The 26,505-nt window shown below is 47.5% G+C and overlaps 1 gene segment (V, D, J or C); it reads right to left on the reverse strand.

Moving 5' to 3' along the window:
- Positions 1–2,263: 2,263 nt before the first annotated feature.
- LOC134400147 (T cell receptor beta variable 12-5-like) lies at positions 2,264–2,781 on the reverse strand. The segment is given in 2 exon segments: positions 2,264–2,626; positions 2,739–2,781. Coding segments are annotated over 2 exon segments (406 nt in total).
- Positions 2,782–26,505: the final 23,724 nt, after the last annotated feature.

Below are 26,505 nucleotides of genomic sequence, written 5' to 3' on the forward strand. Positions count from 1 at the left end.
CCTCCCTCCACATGGCCTCTGTTGCATGAAAATGGCAAAATAAGACTTCTTTGCACCCAAGTTTGGGACTAGAGCTCTGTTCAAGAGGCGGCTCAGTCAAGCACCTGATTGGTGGTTGGGAACTTCTTGTAGGACTCTCCATCCAATGAGGCAGAGCAGCTGGGGAGCTGCAAAGGAGGAGGAACTTATCTCTGCTAAGGTTAAATCTTAAATTGATAAAGCATCAGTTTAGGGAATTTCAGTTGGTCAAATCTGAATGCTTTAGCAACCCTACTTTAATAACATCTCCTGAGTTATCACTCAGTACTGCTTCTTAAGCAGGAATGGGCAAATCAGTCCATTTTGGATCCGTATCATGATTGCACGTGTTCATTCATAGGCCTATTCCATCCACAGGTCTGTTTCTGCAATTAGAAGCAAAACAAACTAAACCTAACCCCTTGCGATTAAAAGCGGTGAACTGGGGAAACGGGGTGGAAAGGCTGTGGATAGTTCCACTATCAATGGTCATATACTGGTAATTGCTTAAGGTGTCTTTAATATATTATGTACTAAAGCTGTCCAGTATACTTCAAGAACATCTGAACTATATAGTATTACATAAAACCATCAATTAAAAGCTATAAACAATAAAACCAAACGCGTTTCCACCCACTATGGTCTTTCTCGGTGATATACTAAGAAGTGTATCATATGAAGTACAGAAAATAGTTTTTGGATCGTTTTGGTCACTATTCTGTTGCTTTTTTTAAAAAAGTCTATCTACTGGATTCAGGTTGTTTCTCAAGCTAGTGACTTTTATGTATGCCCTTCTATCCCACCTGTCTCTCCTCTCTCTACTAGCAGCCTGAATAGTAACATACTGAAGTATCACAAGTAGTGCTAGACCAGTTGCATAAAATAGCTCTTTGTCAGTCCTAAACCACCTTATCAGGTGGGCCAGGAAGGCATACTTAAAAGCCGCTAGCTTGAGAAACAACCTGAATCCAGTAGGCTTTTAATAGCCTTTTTTTAAAAAAAGCAACAGAATAGTGGCCAAAACGATCCAAAAACTATTTTCTGTACTTCATATGTATGTTAATTTTAGTATATCACTGGGAAAGACCATATTGGGTCGAAACACGTTTGGTTTTATTGTTTATTGCTTTTAATTGATGGTTTTATGTAATACTATATAGTTCAGATGTTCTTGAAGTATACTGGACAGCTTTGGTACATAATATATTAAAGACACCTTAAGCAATTACCTGTATATGACCATTGATAGTGGAACTATCCACAGTCTTTCCACCCCTTTTCTCCAGTTCACCACTGTTTCTGCAATTACACACACACCGCATGAAAATTCTCATTCAAATACTAATTTTAATACGAGGTTTTGAACGTATTTTCTCTCAAAATACAAATTGATAAATGTATTTTATCCTAAAATATGACTTTCACATGCATATTGCTATGAGTTTTTTAAAAACAGAAAGTGCATTACAAAATCCATAGAAATCTGAAAAATAACGACATTCCAAACCACATATTAGTCCGGTGGTGTGTTGTGTCTTTGTGTGTGTGTGTGTGTATGTGTGTGTGTAGAGCAAGATACTTCATATTGTGAGGCTATTGAGTACAAGGAACAGGGTCTTTCCAGAGGTGTCCCCACAGCTCGAATCAGCTTCTATCAGGTCTACAGGAAGGCTCTCAAGCCCCCCCCCCATTTCCCCCCCACCGGTCTCTTCATAACCTGTGGGATGCAGGTTTTATTGGCATTATCAATTTTTGTAGTGTTTTTAATAATTTTATTGAATATTGATTTATTGTCTTTCTTTTGTATTTGAATATTTTGGTATTGTTTTACTCTTGTATGTTGGCTAGAGAGGATTCTACTCTTAAAGGGTTTAAAATAAACAAAATAATAAAATAAATATATGTGATCTCTCAGTCAGGGTGGAACAAGATGCTCTCAAAACCTACATTTGCTGAAATAAAGGGACAGGAAACACTGAAAGGTGAGGAAGAAGGAGGGAATTGCTTGGCTCTCCTGTGCCAGCAGAAGATTCCTTATTCTCCTCTGGATATGTGAGGTTGCCCAGAGGCCTCGCTCAGTCAGGCTACTGGGTGGTATAAAAATGTAATAAATAAATAAATAAATATCAGAGCCCTTCTGGTCAGAAAAATCAGAGACACCATTGGGGGAGGCATTTGCAGGTGAACACTGGCAGGTGTGGGAAGGAATAAGGATTGCTTCTCCTCTGCTGATTCCCTGGGAGCCTCAGCTCTGTCCCCGCACATACTGATGAAACAAGTTTTTGTAGGGGGAAGAGGTTACTTTGAAGTGCTGTGTCTGATCTGCTTGCACAGAAATACACAGACGAATCCTCTGGCTTTGCCGAAGAGATGATCAGGTGACATGTGTCTGTTTCAGGCTGCTCGGCTGAGAAACGGTCAGACTGCGTGCCATTCTCTTGAAGTTGCTTATAATAGAAGTTATAGAGGAGCTGCAGCCCCTGCCCTCCTGCCTGCCGATACCAAAGCATGGTCTCATGCCCATTGTTTTGGGTGCACTCCATGGTGACGGTTTGGCCTTCTCGCCGCACCATGCTCCAGGGTTGGACGACATCTGCATTGGAGCCACCTGGAAGACAGAGAAAAGGTCAAAGCATGTGAGAAAAAACTGCATTTAAAACAACGGGTCCAGTAAGAACCTTGAAGGCAGCCTATGAGGACTTTTTGAGCAGAGGTCTCACCTACTTCCAAGAGACAAATGACCGCACACCAGCCGATCCACATCTCTGAGCCGGGGGTAAACGTTTGAGAGGTTTTATGTGGCTGCAGTGAGCACTTCCTCTTCTGGCTCCAGTTTATGACATCACAAATGTGGGGCAAAGAAGGGGACGGGTTGAATTGCTCTTATTTATGGAATAATCTACTAAACCACTGCATTTGATTTGACAGGACTGGGTGTTCAGAGCAATATTACTGAGGAACTGTTTTAACTGTACCTCTAACATCTTAACGCTGGAAAAAACCCAGGCTGCTCTTTAAGAGTTTAAATAGATGGATAGATAGATATTTTCCTTCACTCCTGGGGGGAAAATCCTCTTCTTAACTAAGTTTTTAAATATGTTGTGGCTGGTGCTTTTTCTCTCACCAGTCAGAGGAACTGGAGTGAAATGAGGATGTTTTTGTAGGGGGAAGAGATTACTTTGAAGTGCTGTGTCTAAGCTGCTTGCACAGAAATACACAGACGAATCCTTTCGCTTTGCTGAAGAGATGATCAGGCGACACGTGTCTGTTTCAGGCTGCTCGGCTGAGAAACGGTCAGACTGCGTGCTGTTCTCTTGAAGTTGCTTATAATAGAAGTTATAGAGGAGCTGCAGCCCCTGCCCTGCAGCCTGTCGATACCAAAGCATGCTATTATGCCCATTGTTTTGTGTGCACTCCATGGTGATGGTTTGGCCTTCTCGCCGCACCATGCTCCAAGGCTGGACGACATCTGCATTGGAGCCACCTGGAAGACAGAGAAAAGGTCAAAGCATGTGAGAAAAAACTGCATTTAAAACAATGGGTCCAGTAAGAACCTTGAAGGCAGCCTATGAGGACTTTTTGAGCAGAGGTCTCACCTACTTCCAAGAGACAAATGACCGCACACCAGCCGATCCACATCTCTGAGCCGGGGGTAAACGTTTGAGAGGTTTTATGTGACTGCAGTGAGCACTTCCTCTTCTGGCTCCAGTTTATGACATCACAAATGTGGGGGGAAAGTAGGTGCCAGGTTGAATTGCTCTTATTTATGGAATAATCTACTAAACCATTCCATTTGATTTGACAGGACTGGGAGTTCAGGGTGTGGAACTTAGCCTCACTGATGTTTATAAGTGCACCGTAGCTTCTGGACTCCAGAAAATCCTAGGCCCCTGAGTACGGTACTTCAAGAAAGCTGACATTGATCTATATTTCCCTTTGTTCTTCAAACTAAGGTTTTAAATTAGGAGTTATATTTGCACAATTGCTGGCTATTCTTTGCTCACTTTCCTACCTGAAGCTGGCTGTGCTCCCGCATCAGTCATCCTCCCAGGGCTGGTCTTGTTGAGGGGTAAGCCCCGGGATGGATCTGCGTGTTATCTTGCTGGAACCAGAACATGCTGTAGTGCCCATCTGCTTGTCTACACTCCAGCTGGGTATTCTGGCCTTATTGCAGCACCAGGCTCCCTTTGGGCAGGATCTCCACACTTGAGCATCCTAGAAAGACGGTAAGGAAAACCTTCTAAGAGAAATTAAGTTTAAACTAATTTCTCAGATGAGGGGGACCTTTAATACAGCCCCTACACCCCCAGTTAATCCACATTGCTGCTGCTTTGCTCTCTGGGAAGGCTTTGGACAGCAGCAGTAGCATCTACTTTCTACAGCAGTATCTACAGTATCTACAGCAGCAGCAGTATCTACTTTCATCCCTGCTTCCAATAGGCTGGCTGTGCTTATGACATCACAAAGGGAGAACCAGGGGCTGCCAGCCTCAGTTCGTCCTGGATCAATCCATTAAGCTTGAGCTGATTCATGAGAGTGGTTCATTTCCGTTTATTAGAAAAGGATGAGGAGTAAATGTGCGTTTCTTTTCTGAGCTATCTTGCCTCACACACAACTGGTGACCCACTAAGCCAAAGGCAGCTCACCTGCCTACCAGTAGGTCAGTAACCCTCCCGGAAGGGCTGGTGGCACAGGGTGGTGAAGCACAGCTGGCGGTGAGGGAAAGCAGAAGCTGGGGTGGGTGGGCTGGAGCACGAGCTGCCTCTACCATCCCCTCAATACTTTGCTCTGAGGGGTCCTTTGTCAGAGCAAGGCGTTGCTGGGCAGGTGACCCTGGAGATCGCTCGTGAGGTGGCTGCACAGGTTGTCCTACGGTCAGCTCCCCACTAATGCCTTGCTCTGGAAAAGGAGCTCTTTATAGAGTGGTCCCCTGCCTGTGCCTTAATTGCTGGAACTGCTGCCTTTCCCAATCCACTGCCGGGGTGGGTGGCCGGGATTTAGCCCCCTCATGGGAAGGCCAGTCCTGTTTCCCATAGCTGTAACATGGGTGATGGCCGGCACAATACATGGCTGAGTTTGGCTTTGTGGACCGTAAACTGCACAGGCCTGTTACAGTCTGTGTGAACTGCAGAAAAGAATTTCATAACATGAAAGTACCAGCAGAAAAAATGATCACCGTACCCACTGAAAACTGTAAGTAATGTAGCTGCAGAGAATGCCCATGTAATTCTAAGTTTGATCAGTAACGTTTCTAGCAGGGCTCAGCTGAATGTTCTTCTGGTTAACAATGTTGTCTCAAACGTGGTGATTTTGGAGATAAGGGATAATCTCCCTAAAAGAAACAAGCCTACATTCATTACACAGGCATCCCTCCCATTGCTATGCCTCTGGGGATCATTTAAACCTTCTTCAAGACATCTCAGTCACGGATCACATGTTGAATGTGGTGATGATGACACTACGTAGACAATGACATTTGCCTGTTTGTTGACATCACCATTGAGAATTGAAGTCCATTCAGAGTGAGGTCACAAAAGGATCACCTCCACAGCACTTTTGCAACAATCCTCAGGAAATCACCCAAAAGCAGGATTTTGTTTTTGTTTTTCTTATTCTGAAAATGTGTATGGAAGTAGCATAATCGAAATGTTAAAGTCTTTAAGGAAAACATTTTGGCTTTTGCTTTAGTCATCTAAATCAAAAAGTTCTATAGCCAAAGTGGCAGTAACAGAACACAGAGGATGGAATATTCGCCGTAAACAAGTCAGGTATTATCCTCCAGACTGAGACTGTGTGGTATGAAGGTGATGTAAAGGCATCCAGATGTTTTCTGAAGTAATAATGACAATTAGAATAAGAATAGAACTAATAAAAATAAGGGCAAGCCTGTTAATTTTTTAAAAGATTCCACACACATGTGCAGAGTCTCACATTTTAAACTCACTTGATTCATGCTGGTTCACCGACATGACCACGGCAATAAAACAGGATTTCCTTCTGCTGCACGGATGCTCAGCATACTTACTTAGGGGTAAGCACCATTTTGTTATAGAAAACAGTACCGTATTTCTTCGATTGTAAGACACACGCTCATTTCAATACCACCAACAGAAAAAAAGCTTTAATTCTAAGAATAATAATCATACCTGCGATTCTAAGATGCACCCCATTTTTAGAGATGTTTATATGGGGGGGAAAGTGTGTCTTAGAATTGAAGAAATACAGTAATATATATTTTAATTAGACAATTTAATTTCAGTATCTTTGACCTGGCTGATTTACCACAGTACAACTTAGAAGTTATGTAGGGGAAAAGAAGGAAAGGAAATGCTCCTTATGTAGTGCTCTGATCTCAGTTATGTGACAAAACCAAAAGTAGGTCCAGTGGATTAAGAGCCTTGTGTAGAAAAGCTATGATTCTACGGTAAGTAAGGAAGAGATTCTCCCCCCTCCACCTGCTATGCAGATAGGCAGTTATTGTACACTGAGGAAGAGCCTCACAACCGCTGTGTAAGCTGCTAGCACAAAAATACGTGGCTGAATCCTCCCTCTTGACAGAGGAGATTGTCAAGTTAAATACTTCTTTCTGCAGTCGGTGAGCCGTGAATCTTTCGGAATTCGTTTCATTGTTCACAGGAATATTTTCTCCTATAGAGTAATAGAGGAGCTGAAGCCCCATTCCTTGGTGCTGCTGGTACCAATACATGTAATCATGTTGGAAGCTTTGCTTGCATCTCAGCTGGGCTGTCTTTCCCTTCTCCACAACCAAGCTCGGAGGAGTCTGCTGGATCTCTCCGTCTGTGCGCTCTGTGGGAATAAGAAAGATGCACTAAAAGAAAGTGCTCATGTCATCATCGTCATCATCATCATCATAGAATCATAGAATAGCAGAGTTGGAAGGGGCCTATAAGGCCATCGAGTCCAACCCCCTGCTCAATGCAGGAATCCGCCCTAAAGCATCCCTGACAGATGGCTGTCCAGCTGCCTCTTGAAGGCCTCTAGTGTGGGAGAGCCCACCACCTCCCTAGGTAACTGATTCCATTGTCGTACTGCTCTAACAGTCAGGAAGTTTTTCCTTCATCTAAACTACACAGTATTATGTAATTGTATAAACAGATCGAAAACTGATAGCAGTGCCGATCTCTCACAACATTCGCAGGAATAGTAAAATGACATTTTTGTCAGCCGATGTAAAGTTTCAGACCGTTGAATTAAAAACGAGCAATGTTTAGCCTTCACCAGCAAGGGAAGGAAGGAAGGGCAACAGGACCCGGGAGCAGGTGTAGCTGCCTTGTGCCCAGCTGAATCTGGAAATCTAAAATTCTGGTATCCTGGGCAAGAGGTGTCTACCCTGGAAGCTTCTTTTCTCTAACCTGACGTCCAGTTGTCATCACCCTTCCATCCTTGTTTATATCAATGTAAGAGAAATGTAATAAAACCTTGAAAAATAAAGATGTGGCACTTCTTTGCCAAGAGTTGCCTCATCTGCTAAAAACCCACCTGCGAGCCAGAGAGAAACAGCCACACACCAAACTATCTGAGCCTTCATCTCTGGCAGTTTGCTGCCGTGAAGCACCCTTACTCTGCTAGCACCTGGAGCAGAATTTTGTCTTCCTTGTTCCCAGCTGAATCTGGAAATCTAAAAATCTGGTATCCTGGGCAAGAGATGCCTACCCTGGAAGCTTCTGTCCTCCCAGAATGCAGGACACGGAATAACGGGCTCAAGTTAAAGGAAGGCAGATTCCAGCTGGACATCAGGAAAAACTTCCTGACTGTTATTTTTTTATTTTTTTTATTTATTTAAGCATTTTTATGCCGCCATTCAGCCAAAAAAGGCTCGCACGGCGGCTTACAAAAGTATTTCTTGACAGTCCCTGCCCACAGGCTTACAATCTAAAAGACATGACACAAAAGGAAAGGGGATTGGGAGGGAGGAGGAGGAGGGGGGAAAGGAAAGCAAATTCAGGCACTACAATCTTAGTTGGAAAGTTCAGCAGTTACAGGTGACAGCAGGAGGGAGGGGGCTCTCAGCTGGAGCTGGACCCAGGCACAGTGGAGAGGGGCCTGGCTGCTGCTTCCTCCCTCACTGGTGGCCTCTGCAGAGACAGTTGGTAGCAGGAGGGAGGGGGCTCTCAGCCAGAGCTGGACCCAGGCATGGTGGAGAGGTGCCTGGCTGCTGCTTCCTCTCTCACTGGTGGCCTCTGCAGAGACAGTTGGTAGCAGGAGGGAGGGGGCTCTCAGCTGGAGCTGGACCCAGGCACGGTGGAGAGGTGCCTGGCTGCTGCTTCCTCCCTCACTGGTGGCCTCTGCAGAGACAGTTGGTAGCAGGAGGGAGGGGGCTCTCAGCCAGAGCTGGACCCAGGCAAGGTGGAGAGGTGCCTGGCTGCTGCTTCCTCTCTCACTGGTGGCCTCTGCAGAGACAGTTGGTAGCAGGAGGGAGGGGGCTCTCAGCTGGAGCTGGACCCAGGCACGGTGGAGAGGTGCCTGGCTGCTGCTTCCTCCCTCACTGGTGGCCTCTGCAGAGACAGTTGGTAGCAGGAGGGAGGGGGCTCTCAGCTGGAGCTGGACCCAGGCACGGTGGAGAGGTGCCTGGCTGCTGCTTCCTCCCTCACTGGTGGCCTCTGCAGAGACAGTTGGTGGCAGGAGGGAGGGGGCTCTCAGCTGGAGCTGGACCCAGGCACGGTGGAGAGGTGCCTGGCTGCTGCTTCCTCCCTCACTGGTGGCCTCTGCAGAGACAGTTGGTGGCAGGAGGGAGGGGGCTCTCAGCTGGAGCTGGACCCAGGCACGGTGGAGAGGTGCCTGGCTGCTGCTTCCTCCCTCACTGGTGGCCTCTGCAGAGACAGTTGGTGGCAGGAGGGAGGGGGCTCTCAGCTGGAGCTGGACCCAGGCACGGTGGAGAGGTGCCTGGCTGCTGCTTCCTCTCTCACTGGTGGCCTCTGCAGAGACAGTTGGTAGCAGGAGGGAGGGGGCTCTCAGCTGGAGCTGGACCCAGGCACGGTGGAGAGGTGCCTGGCTGCTGCTTCCTCCCTCACTGGTGGCCTCTGCAGAGACAGTTGGTAGCAGGAGGGAGGGGGCTCTCAGCCAGAGCTGGACCCAGGCAAGGTGGAGAGGTGCCTGGCTGCTGCTTCCTCTCTCACTGGTGGCCTCTGCAGAGACAGTTGGTAGCAGGAGGGAGGGGGCTCTCGGCTGGAGCTGGACCCAGGCACGGTGGAGAGGTGCCTGGCTGCTGCTTCCTCCCTCACTGGTGGCCTCTGCAGAGACAGTTGGTAGCAGGAGGGAGGGGGCTCTCAGCCAGAGCTGGACCCAGGCAAGGTGGAGAGGTGCCTGGCTGCTGCTTCCTCTCTCACTGGTGGCCTCTGCAGAGACAGTTGGTAGCAGGAGGGAGGGGGCTCTCAGCTGGAGCTGGACCCAGGCACGGTGGAGAGGTGCCTGGCTGCTGCTTCCTCCCTCACTGGTGGCCTCTGCAGAGACAGTTGGTAGCAGGAGGGAGGGGGCTCTCAGCTGGAGCTGGACCCAGGCACGGTGGAGAGGTGCCTGGCTGCTGCTTCCTCCCTCACTGGTGGCCTCTGCAGAGACAGTTGGTGGCAGGAGGGAGGGGGCTCTCAGCTGGAGCTGGACCCAGGCACGGTGGAGAGGTGCCTGGCTGCTGCTTCCTCCCTCACTGGTGGCCTCTGCAGAGACAGTTGGTGGCAGGAGGGAGGGGGCTCTCAGCTGGAGCTGGACCCAGGCACGGTGGAGAGGTGCCTGGCTGCTGCTTCCTCCCTCACTGGTGGCCTCTGCAGAGACAGTTGGTGGCAGGAGGGAGGGGGCTCTCAGCTGGAGCTGGACCCAGGCACGGTGGAGAGGTGCCTGGCTGCTGCTTCCTCCCTCACTGGTGGCCTCTGCAGAGACAGTTGGTGGCAGGAGGGAGGGGGCTCTCAGCTGGAGCTGGACCCAGGCACGGTGGAGAGGTGCCTGGCTGCTGCTTCCTCCCTCACTGGTGGCCTCTGCAGAGACAGTTGGTGGCAGGAGGGAGGGGGCTCTCAGCTGGAGCTGGACCCAGGCACGGTGGAGAGGTGCCTGGCTGCTGCTTCCTCCCTCACTGGTGGCCTCTGCAGAGACAGTTGGTAGCAGGAGGGAGGGGGCTCTCAGCCAGAGCTGGACCCAGGCAAGGTGGAGAGGTGCCTGGCTGCTGCTTCCTCTCTCACTGGTGGCCTCTGCAGAGACAGTTGGTAGCAGGAGGGAGGGGGCTCTCAGCTGGAGCTGGACCCAGGCACGGTGGAGAGGTGCCTGGCTGCTGCTTCCTCCCTCACTGGTGGCCTCTGCAGAGACAGTTGGTAGCAGGAGGGAGGGGGCTCTCAGCCAGAGCTGGACCCAGGCAAGGTGGAGAGGTGCCTGGCTGCTGCTTCCTCTCTCACTGGTGGCCTCTGCAGAGACAGTTGGTAGCAGGAGGGAGGGGGCTCTCAGCTGGAGCTGGACCCAGGCACGGTGGAGAGGTGCCTGGCTGCTGCTTCCTCCCTCACTGGTGGCCTCTGCAGAGACAGTTGGTAGCAGGAGGGAGGGGGCTCTCAGCTGGAGCTGGACCCAGGCACGGTGGAGAGGTGCCTGGCTGCTGCTTCCTCCCTCACTGGTGGCCTCTGCAGAGACAGTTGGTGGCAGGAGGGAGGGGGCTCTCAGCTGGAGCTGGACCCAGGCACGGTGGAGAGGTGCCTGGCTGCTGCTTCCTCCCTCACTGGTGGCCTCTGCAGAGACAGTTGGTGGCAGGAGGGAGGGGGCTCTCAGCTGGAGCTGGACCCAGGCACGGTGGAGAGGTGCCTGGCTGCTGCTTCCTCCCTCACTGGTGGCCTCTGCAGAGACAGTTGGTGGCAGGAGGGAGGGGGCTCTCAGCTGGAGCTGGACCCAGGCACGGTGGAGAGGTGCCTGGCTGCTGCTTCCTCCCTCACTGGTGGCCTCTGCAGAGACAGTTGGTGGCAGGAGGGAGGGGGCTCTCAGCTGGAGCTGGACCCAGGCACGGTGGAGAGGTGCCTGGCTGCTGCTTCCTCCCTCACTGGTGGCCTCTGCAGAGACAGTTGGTGGCAGGAGGGAGGGGGCTCTCAGCTGGAGCTGGACCCAGGCACGGTGGAGAGGTGCCTGGCTGCTGCTTCCTCCCTCACTGGTGGCCTCTGCAGAGACAGTTGGTGGCAGGAGGGAGGGGGCTCTCAGCTGGAGCTGGACCCAGGCATGGTGGAGAGGTGCCTGGCTGCTGCTTCCTCCCTCACTGGTGGCCTCTGCAGAGACAGTTGGTGGCAGGAGGGAGGGGGCTCTCAGCTGGAGCTGGGCCCAGGCACGGTGGACTGTTAGAGCAGTATGACAATGGAACCAGTTACCTAGGGAGGTTGTGGGCTCTCCCACACTAGAGGCCTTCAAGAGGCAGCTGGACAACCATCTGTCAGGGATGCTTTAGGGTAGATTCCTGCATTGAGCAGGGGGTTGGACTCGATGCCCTTGTAGGGCCCTTCCAACTCTGCTATTCTATGATTCTTTTCTCTGCCCTGACTTCCAGTCGTCATCTCTCTTCCATCTTTGTTTATATCAATGTAAGAGAAATGTAATAAAATCTTGAAAAAGAAAGATGTGGCACTTCTTTGCCAAGAGTTGCCTTGTCTGCTAAAAAAAACCCACCTGCAAGCCAGAGAGAAACAGCCACATACCACCCTATCTGAGCCTTCATCTCCGACTGTTTGCTGCCGTGAAGCACCCTTCCTCTGTTAGCACCTGGAGCAGATTTTTGTCTTCCTTCAGAAGTCTGAAGGCTCAAAGTCTCCCCCTTGAGGGCAGCTCTCTCTACTAAAAGAAGCGGCCAATATTACGATTGTGTTCCATTTCTCTGCCCTCTGCAAGCCAGTGAATTTGAGCAGGGCCTAGTTTGGGATCCACCACCACCACCACCACCATCATCATTATATGAGCCAGCCTTATGTGAAGCGGGAGGAGGTTCCTGCATGAGGCAGTTGGGAGTGTAAATAGCGGCAAATCTGTGCCACCACCAAACCCCTTACGCCCACTCCAGGAGGGCTCCCCTGGTCATCCTGGACAAGGCAGCCTTGGCGCGGCCATGCAAGGGTTAACCACCCTTGCTGATGCTGTTGTTCAGCACGCCTGTGCTTGCTGTGAGCCGCGGCCTGCGCTGTCACTTTCGTCGTTGTTGGCTGTCCTCCTCCAGTTTCAGAGAAGGAGCCACGTGGGCCAGCTTGTGGCTGCCTTCTTGAAGGCAAGGTTCAAAGGAGAGGGAGAGGCTGGAGCACTGCATTCTGGGGTGGGGGGGCAGCCTCTACTTCCTCTTTAGACCAAGGCTGAGTTCGGACGACACGCTAATCAATGGTTGTTTCCCGTTCTGTTCCTATTACACACACCCACACCCCAGTTGATTAGCATGTTGTCCGAACTCAGCCCGAGAGTGGGGGAGTATGTGAAGGGAGACACTTGGGCCTCAGCTAGACCTACCTGTTATTGCGCGATGGAGGGGTGAACATCTCACGATGTTTTTATCGTGAGATCCCCCTCTGTTTACATGCGGCGCGCGATGGCCTCAGAAGGAGAGGATGTCGCGCCCGCCATTTTTTTTTAAAGAAACAGAAGATACACACGAACGCTCGTGCGCAAAAGGTAAGGGTTGTTTTTTTAAAAAATAATAATAATTTCCCCCACTCCCCCCACCCCAACCCCGATGCGCGCAGAACTCCTGAGGAGCTCTGGGCCCTGTACGCGGGTCCCGGCTCCTCATGAGGAACCACAGGGAACTGCAGGGAACTGCGACACCCACACACATGTTCCGCGGTCTTGGACTCAGCTCAAGACCATGTAGGGCGAGATCCCGGGTCAGATCCCTCCCTGATCACAGGATCCCCTGTGCATCATGTGAATGTACAGGGACAATCCCGGGATTCCGCCCCATCTAGCTAAGGCCTTTGTTACTGCAGCAGCTCTGAAGGAGTCTGTGCGCTCTTCCCAGGAGGGGAGGAGAAAAGAAGGACCTTGCATGTATCTTTTTTCTCCTACATGGATTAAATGTTCAGACACACGTTTCTAGGTTGTATCTATAAAGAGTCTGCTCTTCCTAAAGCATGCTTGTGAGTGGCCCTGTCCACTTTCCTAGGAGGGGATAGGAGCAGAGGGGCCCAAAGAAAGATCTCTACTTCTGCTGCTGTTACTATTTTTATAAATGTTACTATATCTATTAAGAGATTGTATGGGAGCAGCATAGTGTCATTTTCTGTGGTGGTGGTGGTGGTGGTGGTGGTGGTGATAGGGCAAGAGAGTTGTGTGGACTGGGTTATAAAAAATAAAATGTTAATTTGTAAGGAAGTGTCAAGGGTTAGTAATATTTTAGTTTATGGGGAAATGGATATTGGATATAGAGAGAGTTCCCTTCCATTTATTATTATTATTATTATTGTTGTTGTTGTTGTTGTTGTTGTTGTTATTATTATTGTAAGAAATGAAGCCATATTTCTAACAATTATTATTATTATTATTATTATTATTATTATTATTATTATTATTATTATTATTTTAGGGGAGGAAGAAGTAGCCCAGGCTACAAAGCTGGAAAATGTATTTATAAAGGAATTTCAGCTATCGGAAGATAGAACTGTACAAAAAAAGAGGGCTAGAGATAGGAAATTGGAAAATAAAATGCAGGAGCATAGAGCCCTTTCATTTCACTCAGCTTTGGAGAGCTCGGCAAGCCCAGATGCCGGCTGTGAAGCCACATGTGGCTTGATGCAACAGGTAAAGCCAAGAATTACCTGAGAGGTAGGGGAATGACACTATGGCAGGACAAACTAGTAAAGAAAGCTCATCCCTGACTGTATATTTCCCAACCGCTGGTATTTTTTATATTTGATATCGACCTGTTGTTACAAAAATGGTGGATTACATCCCAATTAAATCAAATAAAAAGGCATCCAGGTGCAGTTTCAAAAATAAGGTTTATTTTCCACCTCAAGTACCAAAAATCTCTTTGCGCAAAGGTCCCTCTCCCTTGCCAATGTAGAGGAAAAAGGGCCCGGAACAGAAGTTTGCTTTTCATTTCACACAGAGGGAAACATTGTACACATACAATTGGTTGCTAGCTCAAATCATCACAGCTCATCCTCCTCCCTGATTTCCTGACATGCCCAGATGGGGAGAGACCCCATTGACCTTGCAAAACTCCATTATCACATGATTCCCTTAGCATTGACTCCTGGGGCATTCCTGCAATGTATTCCATTGTCTTTAACTAATCCCTGTCCACCACTCACTCCCTGGTTCCCCCCCACCTTTGCAATGTCCCCTGGGACATTCCTGTCCCACCTTGCCTACGTGGGAGAAACTTTCCCGCTTCACCTTCCTTCCATCCAATCAGTATTCACCGTCCCTTCCCAAATTCCCGCCGGAGCATGTGGAAAGGAAGGTGAAGAGAAGCCCCCAGCCCTCAAGATGGCGCCTGACATTCCTTTCGATGGGCGAGCTTCCCACCTCTTATTTTTCTCCCTGGTTTCCCGCTGAGCTGTGGGAAAAGGAAATAGGGGTGTGGGTGTGTATGCCAGCTGCGCAAGCAAACGCCTGGCGATTTAACCAGCGGCTAGGGCTCCTCCTTTACACCTGAGTAAGCGACCTTACCCAAATAGATAAATGGGTAAATGGGTAAATGGGATAAATGGGACTTTTCTCTCCGACCTGGGAGTACAGGGTCTATTCTACTCGTCGAAATCACTTAGGGATCACCCAAGGATGGCATTTTGGGAAAGGGAAATGAGGGATCTTGGAAGAAGGACGGGAGAGAAGAGATGGGCGAAGGGAGTAGTGGGAAATCAGTTATTTTTCCATAACACTGTTGGGGCTGCTATTAGTGCTTTCAGCTGGGCTGGCAAGCTGTAGGCAGACTTGTTGCTGAATCCCTGGGACTCCAGGCATGGATGCTGAAATTTAGGAGTGGAGGAAGAATGAGTGGGAATGGAGGGGGGGGTGCTTAAAGCTTTTCTAGCCATTGCTGCTCTCAGCCCCCTTCCCCAAACCCTGCTTCACCCACCCACCCACACTAGGGAAATATACAGTGGGCCATTTTCTCTTTTGCCCTCCTGTGAATTTGGTGGGTTGGTTGGGGGAAGCTGCTATAGGAGAATAGCTTTAAAGGCAACCTTGCCCACCAACCTGGCAATGTGGAGATGGTTTGGACTACCACTCCCAGCATTCCTGACTATTGGCCATGCTGGCAGGGGCTCATGGGAGTTTATGTTCAAAACATCTGGGGGGGGCACCAGATTGAGGAAGGCTGGTTTAGAGGAAGGATGGCTGACAACGATAGGGTTAAACACCTCCTTACCAAGATTCCTTCCTCACTTCCTAATTGAACGTTTACACTTTATATTGTATTTTATAATGCATTTTGTGGTTTTAATTGTGAACAGCCGAGAAAACGTTGTTGTAAGTGTTGGTTTGTGCAATTGCTTAGGATAATCAGACAATCTTATGCATGTTTACTCATAAGTAAGTCCCAATATGATCAGTTGCCAATTGGGCTTTCTCCCAGGTAAGTGTACTTAGGACTGCAGCCTTCCCAAGGCCTCTGAAAATTTAATCTCAAAGCTAGGTATTTTAATGAAATAATTAATTACTCAAATGTAAAGCTGCAGGAGCTATACTAGAGTGACCAGATACAAAAGAGAGCAGGGCTCCTGCAGCTTTAACTGTTGCGATGAAGAGGGAATTTCACCAGGTGCTGCATGCACACACCTGCTGAAAGTCCCTTTTCAATACAACTGTTAAAGCTGCAGGAGCCCTGTCCTCCTTTCCATATGGTCACTCTATGTACATATTTTCTCTGAGACATTCTTTGTTCTGTTGATTCTTTACTGGTAATTGTTTCATTGTCAAGTTTTAGTGGGCTGGGGCACGTGCAATTTTTTGAATTGCTTCAGGCAGCAAAATAACTTGGGCCAGCCCTATTATTTTTCTTTTCTCACTTGTGGCGTTTTTTCTAGATGGACATGGCAGGCTTTGTCAAGTCATGCTGTCTTTTACTGATTCAGGAACTTCAGGACTATTGCGCATGTTTTAAGTATGACTGCTTTCTGGATGTTGGTGTGGATGTATTTTGGTAGGCCCAATTTCTGAAGGTTTTCTGTAATATATATATATATATATATATATATATATATATATATTAATGTGATGCTAGTGACTAATGTGATTAATAGGATAATTACAACCTTTTCCTGTTACCATAGTTCTTTAACTTCCATAGCCAGTAGTGTATATTTTCCACAACAGTTTTGTCATTAGGTATTGCTATGTCAATGAGGTAAGTGTATTTTTCTTTTTGTCTATAACTGTTATGTCTGGTCAGTTGCAAGGTACTGTGTAGTCCATATGACTTGTTCCATCCCAGTATACTTTATGATCTGCATTTTCCAAAATAGTTTCAGGTGGATACATATGGTATGGAATAGGTCATTTGAAGAGGTTGAATTTGATGGCTAGTTGTTGGTGAATTATTTTTGCAGCTGTATTGTTTCTGTCCATATAGTCAATTCATGCCAGAATTTTACCTCCTTCTGTTCTTCTTGTCTATTGTTTCTTGAAATTGATGACATTTGGTTGCTATAACTTGATCCTGTATTATTATTGTTATTGCTATTATTATGGCTCTCAATGGTTCTACGATAACTAAGGAAGAGATTCTCCCATGCCTCTCAAGTGCTATGCAGATAGGCAGTTATTGTACACTGAGGAAGAGCCTCACAACTACTGTGCATCTTGCTAGCACAAAAATACGTGGCTGAATCCTCCCTCTTGACAGAGGAGATTGTCAAGTTAAATACTTCTTTCTGCAGTCGGTGAGCCGTGAATCTTTCGGAATTCGTTTCATTGTTCACAGGAAAACCTTCTCCTATAGAGTAATAGAGGAGCTGAAGCCCCATTCCTTGGTGCTGCTGGTACCAATACATGTAATCATGTTGGAAGGTTTGCCTGCATCTCAGCTGGGCTGTCTTTCCCTTCTCCGCAACCAAACTCAGAGGAGTCTGCTGGATCTCTCCGTCTGTGCGCCCTGTGGGAATAAGAAAGATGCACTAAAAGAAAGTGCTCATATAATAATCTTCTATCCTATACAGCTCTACTCTGTAGTTATATCAACACATCAAAAACTGATAGCAGTGTTGGTCTCTTAGAAGAATAATCACAGGAACAGCAAAACAACACTTTTGTTAGGAGTATGCAAAGTTCCAAAAGGCAGCATTCAGACTGTTGAGTTAAAAAGACATAATTTTTAGCCCCCACCGTGTACACTCCAGATTGCAAGCAATATTGTCAAAGCAACCTGCCTGTCAGCTTTGAGGTTTGCCACCTCTTCCCAGGGCACCAGAGAGAGACCCTCAAATCTCCAAGCGGTGGACGCTTCCCCGCCCCCCCCACCGATTCCCTCTCTTGCCCTGTCCAGTGCCCTTCCCTTGCCTGCTGTGGGAGCACACCTGGAGTCCTCATCATTCCAGCAGCGGGCAACAGGAGCAGGTGCAGCTGCCTTGTTCCCAGCTGAATCTGGAAATCTAAAAATCTGGTATCCTGGGCAAGAGATGCCTACCCTGGAAGCTTCTGTCCTCCCAGAATGCAGGACACAGAATAACGGGCTCAAGTTAAAGGAAGCCAGATTCCAGCTGGACATCAAGAAAAACTTCCTGACTGTTAGAGCAGTACGACAATGGAACCAGTTACCTAGGGAGGTGGTGGGCTCTCCCACACTAGAGGCCTTCAAGAGGCAGCTGGACAACCATCTATCTGGGGTGCTTTAGGGTGGATTCCTGCCTTGAGCAGGGGGTTGGACTCGATGGCCTTGTAGGCCCCTTCCAACTCTGCTATTCTATGATTCTTTTCTCTGCCCTGACTTCCAGTCGTCATCTCTCTTCCATCTTTGTTTATATCAATGTAAGAGAAATGTAATAAAATCTTGAAAAAGAAAGATGTGGCACTTCTTTGCCAAGAGTTGCCTTGTCTGCTAAAAAAACCCACCTGCAAGCCAGAGAGAAACAGCCACACACCACGCTATCTGGGCCTTCATCTCCAACTGTTTGCTGCCGTGAAGCACCCTTACTCTGTTAGCACCTGGAGCAGAATTTTGTCTTCCTTCAGAAGTCTGAAGGCTCAAAGTCTCCCCCTTGAGGGCAGCTCTCTCTACTAAAAGAAGCGGCCGATATTACAATTGTGTTCTATTTCTCTGCCCTCTGCAAGCCAATGAATTCGAGCAGGGCAGGTAAAACACTGTGTTGGGATGACGTCATGCCATCCATTTCTTTCATGAGATATGGGGAGCTTTGTGAATGAGATGTGTATGTTGTCTCATTCATGTTCTATATATGTATTGTTTCAGCTCTTTGACGAAGGCCTAATAATAAAGCAAGAGGTGAAACTCATTGAGCTTTACACCAATAATTTCATTTACAGCATTCTGAAACTATTTTCTCTCTTTATGTTCATATTGGATACTCATAGTCTTGCTCCCTTTTCTGCTTCATAACCTCTAGGTGGCACTGTGATGTAACAAAATAGTGCAGATGCACAAGAAGCAATCACATTTTCTTTTGCTATCACAAATAATCCTGCATTTTCTCTACTCAAAAAAAAAACAAAAAACCCAAAACTTGCCAAGAGCACTGGTTAGACACAGAAGTTAAACTGAGGGGAACAACATCATCTAAGGAACTCATAAATGGCCATGAGTAGGTAATGATGAGCACACAATAATGCCTCATGTAGAAAATCCCAACGTCTTTATCATGGTGAGTTTCTTTGGAGAGGGCATTCCACGACTGGAACGCTCACATTAAAAAGGTTCTCTTTTTAGTAGCCATCTGCCTTACATCATTTTATAGGGATACCTGGAGAGGGCCCCCTGAAAATGATCTTAGGGTCCAAGCAGGAATACATGGGAAGAGATGGTCTGTAAGGTAGTGTGCCTGCAAGCCAAAGAGGCTTCAAGGTTTTGAAGGTTAACTCATCACTTTGAATTGGGCCCAGAAATGTACTGGAAGCCAATACAATGTAATACGATTGTATAGGCCAGTCGCTGTTAACAATCTCACTGCCCTATTATAGAGAAGATGAAGTTTCCAGACCATTTTCCAAAGCAGCCCCACATAGAATGCATTGCATCTCCAAAGTATGACTCTGATCCTTCAGGAAGAGTGCATCCCTTCAAGAATAGGTTAAACAGCTCTCAGCCAGGCAGACGAAACACACACGCAAAATGCCTCTGTCTTGCCTGGATTGAATCTCAGTTTATTGGCCCATCGGCACTGGTCATAACATCCACTGCATACCTGGATTGGATGAAAAGGAGACAGAGAGCTGGGTGTCATCTGCATATTGATAACACTTCAGTCCTGGATAACCTTTCTCGGTGATTTCATTTTGGTAATGAGCAGCATAGGGGTTAAAATTGGCCTGCGGACCCCCACAGAATAACTGCTAAGGTCGGAGTTGGCTGTGTGCTTGCTGCCTCCAGTATCAGAGGCAGTAAGCCTATATATACCAGTTGCTGGGGAACATGGGCAGGAGGATGCTGTTGCTTCTGTGTCCTGCTTGTGGGTTCCTGCTTGACAGCTGGTTGTGCACTGTGTGCCTTATCTGATGCGCCCTACGATCAGTCATGATATTGTGCAATGTCACAAACTGTGCTTGCTTACAACTTACCCTCCACGCACCCACACTTTCCCTGGATCTTTCAGTCCCAAATCCAGATCGGGAAGATGGCGTGCCTGGGACCATCAAAGATGGTACATGTTGTCCTGGTCCTGTATTGCTACAGTAATCCTCTCTCAGGTGACTCACACCTTTATTCTGTGAGTTCACCCATGCCTTTACTGGGTGAGTTGATAGTGAGACATGGGTGCCTCCTTTGTGGTACATGTAGCCATATTTCCTAGCAACATTATGACTGATGCTGCTGCCAGGAATGGTGGGAAATGTGATAGCCGGTTTGGGGGGTGGGTGAGACTGTTTCAGAGGCACCAAGGAAAGGACAACGTAGTAGTGTGGCGGTGGGGAACAGAAATCAGTTGCTAAATTTATTAAATTGAAGTTCTTTATCGCAATCAAACACCTCAATTTAGAAAGCATCAAAATTGCCTTGGTCACCTTGGAGGATGACTGGTGCCATGAGAGAGACAGAGGGAGGCAACCCTGGTGATTCCCCTGGATTTCTCAGAGGATTTTGATAACATCAGCTATGGTGCCCTCCTGGAGTGGTTCTGGAAGCTCCTGGCAGTTATCTTTCTCTGAACTTGGAACTTCCATGGAAGGCTGCAGTTCCGAGAAACGTCACTAGAGGGCTTGGAGGAGCCCCCTGGTCTTCTATCTTGGAACTTCCCTAGATGGCAGTTATTTTTCTTGGTAGATGGCAGGTATTTTTCTTGGAACTTCCATAGAAGGCCCTGTGAGCTCAGAATTTTTAAACATGCAAATAGGAGAGAATGCAGAGGCAGTGGATTGGCCTATAAGTGCAAATAGGAGAGAACATGCAAATAGGAGAGAAGGCAGAGGCAGTGGATTGGCCTACTGGTTGGCGATGTCATAGGCCAATCCACTGCCTCTGCCTTCTCTCCTATTTGCATAAGTGGCTTGGAGGAGGCCTTTATTAAATTTATATACTGCCCCATAGCTGAAGGTCTCTGGGCGGTTTACAAAAGTTAAAAACAGTGAACATTAAAAAAGTATGCAAAATTTTAAGCCATCAAAAAAAAAAACAGTATAAAGCAACAGTATCCATTTAAACAACAACAGTTCTGGGGTCCATTTTTTTTAAAAAAACTTAGCATATGTTGTTAAATGCTGTTAAATGCCTGGGAGAAGAGAAACGTTTTGACCTAGCGCCGAAAAGATAACAATGTTGGCACCAGGTGAGCCTCATCGGGGAGATCATTCCACAGTCGAGGGGCCACCACCGAAAAGGCCCTCTGCCTTGTTGCCATCCTCCGAGCTTCCCTCGGAGTAGACACTTGGAGGAAGACCTTAGATTTTTTTTTTTTTTAAAGGGAATTTCAGCAGGTGTCGTCTGTATACATGGAGTGGTTCTTGAAGGTGGGGATTGGGGTACAGTGATACATTGGTTCCACTCCTTCCTGCAGGACCACTTCCAGAGAGTAGTGTTGGAGGTCTCTAGAACTGGCCCCCTGGCATTTGAATTCTGGGGTGCCACAGGGCTCTCTCTTATCCCCCATGCTTTTTAACCTCAATATGAAGCCGTTGGGGGAGGTCATTTGGACATTTAGGTTGAGAGGCCATCAGTATGCAGATGACACCCAGCTCTGTCTCTCCATTCCATCTGTATCAGTTGAGACAGTGCAGAAACCCATGTGAGGCCTCTCTAGGAATCTGTTTTTGTTGACTGCTTAAGATGCGCAGATGTTGCGCGCAGTGTACGGGTAGGTTCATGTCGGGAGAGGCGTTCCATCAGAGAGCCCCAGCTATTGGGCGGTATAGAAATGTAATCAATCAACCAATCAATCAGGTATTGTGGTCCCAAGCCGTATAAGGCTTTATAGGTTAAAACCAACACCTTGAATTGTGCTCGGAAACGTATAGGCAGCCAATGCAAGCGGGCCAGAATCGGTGTTATATGTTCGAACCTTCTGGTTCCAGTTATCAATCTGGCTGTTGCATTTTGCACAAGCTGCAGCTTTCAAACCGTCTTCAAAGGCAGCCCCACGTATTTCCCTGAGCAGGTAGCAGCTGCACTGCAACAACAGAGGCGAGAGGTTAACCTGGAGACTGGATAGTCACTTCCATCTCCTTCTTGGTGCTCAGAATCATAGGAGCCCAGATGTTGGCGAGCGGAAGACACCTCCAGGTCTGCCTTTCAGCCGCTGCCATTGCTGTACCTATTGCTCCCACCCCACCCAGGGAGAGCAGCTGAGTCTAACTTGGAGAAGAGACAAAAACATATGTGGTGGTGGGTACAGTCTGAGACACAAACGAGCACAAATTCATATTCTGAATTGGATCCCCTTTGAATTCTGTGGATCTCTTGTCTGAGATAAGAACTTTAACAGACTTTAAGGTTTTTTTGACTGAGGACTTACCTACTTTAACCAGGCAAATAGCTGCAAACCAGCTTATCCACATCACTGCTTGTCTGAGGTGGGTTCAGACCCTTGACTTGGGTTTTTATACTGCTGTAGTGCATACTTCCTTCCCTAGCTCCAGCATACACACTTTAGGCTAGTGTTTCAGCAATGCGTTAGGAGATTTGATCAAAGCTGTACCTGTTTCCAAGAGGCAAATGGCCAGGCACTGTGTGGTCCAAATCTCCCCTCTGAGATGCGGTCAGGCCTTTTACAAGGTTTATAGGGCTGCTTGACACTGTCCTTCCTGTTATGACATCACAAAGGCCGGGCAAACAGCCACTCACAGCTTTTCTGCTCAAACCAATTTCATAGTCCAGTACAACATCAACTGATACATCAGCCTGCTCCAATTTTAATTGGTGGGATTGAGAGTTCAGGCCAGGCACACTTAGTTCTTGAGCATTCTTGCACCCCAATCTCCCCCGCCAGCTCTATCCCTCAATAGAGCTGTTTCACATTGATTTCCATTTTATTATATTTTCTACAAATAATTCTTTTTTTATTTAATACTACACTTTTGCCTTGGACTATTCTTCAACAAAATGAGCCATGAACTTTCCTATCACTTGTAACTCTGCGACGATAGAATAGAATATTCCTAAAGTGAGATTTGGAGAATCCCTGGAGAAGAGGCTGATGCTAGGGAAAGTGGAAGGCAAAAGGAAGAGGGGCCGACCAAGGGCAAGATGGATGGATGATATTCTGGAGGTGACAGACTTGACCTTGGGGAAGCTGGGGGTGGCGACAGCCGACAGAAAGCTCTGGCGTGGGCTGGTCCATGAAGTCACGAAGAGTCGGAAACGACTGAACGAATAAACAACAACAAAAGTGAGATTAGAAACGCTTCTGGTGTTAACAAAGAACGAGCTGCTCAGATTTCCATTTTCACCCAACTGTCTCCACCGTCTTCAATATAAATATGTGGGGTCAATTAAATACTAGTGTGAACCTTGATTAGCTTGCTGTTTTTAAAATGTTACCTCACAGCTCGGTCTGTGAATCAGTAAGTCTGCCACTTTTGAGTTTTGAAAATTATGGCTCCAGAATGGCCCCAGGGCATGTGCAAAGCCTTTAGGATGACCATATGGAAAGGAGGACAGGGCTCCTGTATCTTTAACAGTTGCATAGAAAAGGCAATTTCAGCAGGTGTCCTTTGTATATATGGGGAACCTGGTGAAATTCCCTCTTCATCACAGCAGTTAAAGTGCAGGAGCTATACTAGAGTAACCAGATTTAAAAGAGGGCAGGGCACCTGCAGCTTTAACTGTTGTGATGAAGAGGGAATTTCACCAGGTTCCCCCATATATACCAATGACACCTGCTGAAATTTCCTTTTCAACACAACTGTTAAAGATACAGGAGCCCTGTCCTCCTTTTCATATGGTCACCCTACGCAAAGCGTCTTTTGTTTGTGAAAAGAACTAGTGTCTGGTTTCTTTGTTTTTCTTTCCCTTTCTCCCCCCCCCCCCTTTTTTTTTATGAATCTAAGAAACAGTTCTCTCAAAACTACCCAATTAAAACACATAAGGAGGGAAGAGAAATCAGTGAAATGCATTATGGGCAACCCAGTGTTCAGAACTGCTCAAGGGCCATTTGAGATGATTCATCAAGAGAGTGCTGGACCAGACAGGCCTTTGGTTTGAATTCTTAAAGGTTCAGGGGGTCTCACTCCCATAGGAGTTGGAGTGTGACCTGGTAGTGGTACAAACTACATCTGATGAAATTCCCTGCTCAGAGCAGCTCCTTTTAAGCAGCCGTTCTCCACTCCTAGGGCCTCGTGGTTACAAACAACGAACAAAGTAGTACGGGGATGGGACAGAGGTACTCCGAAAGTGCAGAAGGGCTCCCATCAAAGCAGCTCTGAGGCCCAGTTCACAGCGCAAAGCGTAGGGTGACCATATGGAAAGGTGGACAGGGGTCCTGTATCTTTAACAGTTGTATTGAAAAGGAAATTTCAGCAGGTGTCACTTGTATATATGGGGAACCTGGTGAAATTTCTTCTTCATCACAACACTTAAAGCTGCAGGTGCCCTGCCCTCTTTTAATCTGGTCGCTCTAGTATAGCTCCTGCACTTTTAACTGTTGTGATGAAGAAGAAATTTCACCATGTTCTCCATATATACAAATGATACCTGCTGAAATTCCCTTTTCTATGCAACTGTTAAAGATACAGGAGCCCTGTCCTCCTTTTCATAGGGTCACCCTAACTCAACTCGTCTTCGCTCTGTGTGTCTCCTGGCTCCCACTTTGCGTTATTGGGAGCCCTAAACAGTTTTGGGCCAGGTTATTTGTAGGAACGCCTCCTCCCATATGTACCTGCCCAGACCTTAAGATCATCCACAAGGGCCCTTCTCCGTGAGCCCCTGCCAAAGGAAGTGGGGCAGGTTACTACTAGGAGGAGGGCCTTCTCTGCTGTGGCACCCCGATTGTGGAACGAGCTCCCCAGAGAGGTTCACTTGGCACCTACATTGTTTTCTTTCTGTCGCCAGCTGAAGACCTTTTTATTTTCTCAGCATTTTAACACCTAATTTAACTTAAATTTAAACTTTGCTGTTTTAATCTCATATTTTAACCTATATTAATTTTTGCTGGTTGGTTTTATTCTGGTTGTGCTTTTTATATTGTATTTCGTACGTGTGTTTTAAATTTGTTGGTTTTTATGCGCTTCATAGTTTTTAATTTTTGTGAACCCCCCAGAGAGCTTCGGCTATTGGATGGTATAAAAATGTAATAAATAAATAAATGGCTGTGTGTGTCACTTACAGCCAAGAAGAAACTAGGTGGCAAGTGACAAGGAATTAGAGGAAGCACCTCAAATTGGGGCCACCCGAATTTGAACTGAGGAAGTTTCATGAGTAATCATGGCCATCAAGTTCTCCGTCCTCTACGGCAATTTTTGATTTGTAGTTTGAGGAACAAGGTAAGTAAGGGGAAAGTGCTGTGGGGGTGTGAAGAGCTATGCAGATTGGGCAGACAGTTATGGTACGTTGAAGAAGAGAGTCCCACCCACTGTGTAAGCTGCTAGCACAAAAATACGTGGCTGAATCCTCCGTCTTGACAAAGGAGATGTTCAAGTTAAATTCTTCTTTCTGCAGTCGGCGAGCCGTGAATCTTTCAGAATTGATTACGTTCTCCTCAAAGCCAGGAAGATTTGTTCTAGAGTAATAGAGGAGCTGAAACCCCAGGCTCTGGCGTTGCTGATACCAGTACATGGCATCGTGATCGTAGGTTTGTTTGCATTTCAGCTGGGCTGTTTCCCCCATCTCCACAAACAAACTCGGTGGCTGGTTGATCTCTCCGGCTGTGTGCCCTTCGAGGGCAGGAAAAAGATGCACAAACAAAATTGCTCGCATCATCAGGTTAACTGTTCCAAGTCTACTCTACAAAGTTGCACAACTTCTATGCCACTTTTGACTGCCATAGCTTCCCGTACAGAATCTGTGGTTTGGAAAGGGTGCCGAGAAATCCCAGAACTAGACGTGGGGTGGGTGGGAGGACTCTTTTAACGTAGCTCTAGTGTATCAAACAATATACACTGATGAGAAACGTAAAGCAGGATTGGTTTCTTGGAACAACATTCGCAGGGCTAGTCAAAGAATAGCTCAGCAAAAATACGTCATGGTTTTCAGAAATATGGTCAAAGCAAGCCATTCCTCAGCTTTGAGGGAAGCCGCCTCTGACCCAGGAGACACGAGAGAGAGAGAGAGAGAAAGAGAGAGAGAAGGAACATGAATTCTCCCAGTGCAGCAGGAGACCAGCATCTACCATTCCCTTCTCTTGTCCTGCCAGGAGTCCTTCCCTCTCTTGCCATCTGGCTTGGCTTGGAATGGCATTGCAGGGGAGGGAGGGCCGAGACCCAGGAGGAAAGGGCTGGCAGAAGCTGCTGCTGCTGCCCTGCTACCCACTGCATCAGGAAACATAAAAATGCCTCCGGCTGGGGTCAGAGGGGCCAACTCTAGGACTTTGCTTCTCCTCTACCGCCTCATTCATCCCCCACTTCCTCTTCCTTCTGTGTTTGACTCGAAGGGAGGGGAATGTAGTCCACTTTAAATTCTAAAGAAAGTCGTTAGTCCTCGTTTGCTGGGAGCGTTTTTCTATGCCAAAAACCCACCTGCAACCAAGAGAAAAACAGCTGCACACCACACCACCTGCGTCTCCATCTCTGGCAGTTTGCTTTTAAGCATCCTTAGCTTGCAGCTAGCATGGCCGAGGGCAGGGCCTTTCTCCTCTCTCAGAAATATGCTGGTTGACAGGCTCCCCCTGATGGACGGAAGGTTCATCCTGCACAGCTATTTCGGGAGGGGAAGGGCCCAACCCTATGCATATTATGGCAGAAAAAAAGCCGTACAACTCCCAACTAAGGGCA

Source organism: Elgaria multicarinata, chromosome 6, assembly GCF_023053635.1.
Source record: "Elgaria multicarinata webbii isolate HBS135686 ecotype San Diego chromosome 6, rElgMul1.1.pri, whole genome shotgun sequence".
Taxonomy (NCBI): Eukaryota; Metazoa; Chordata; class Lepidosauria; order Squamata; family Anguidae; genus Elgaria; species Elgaria multicarinata.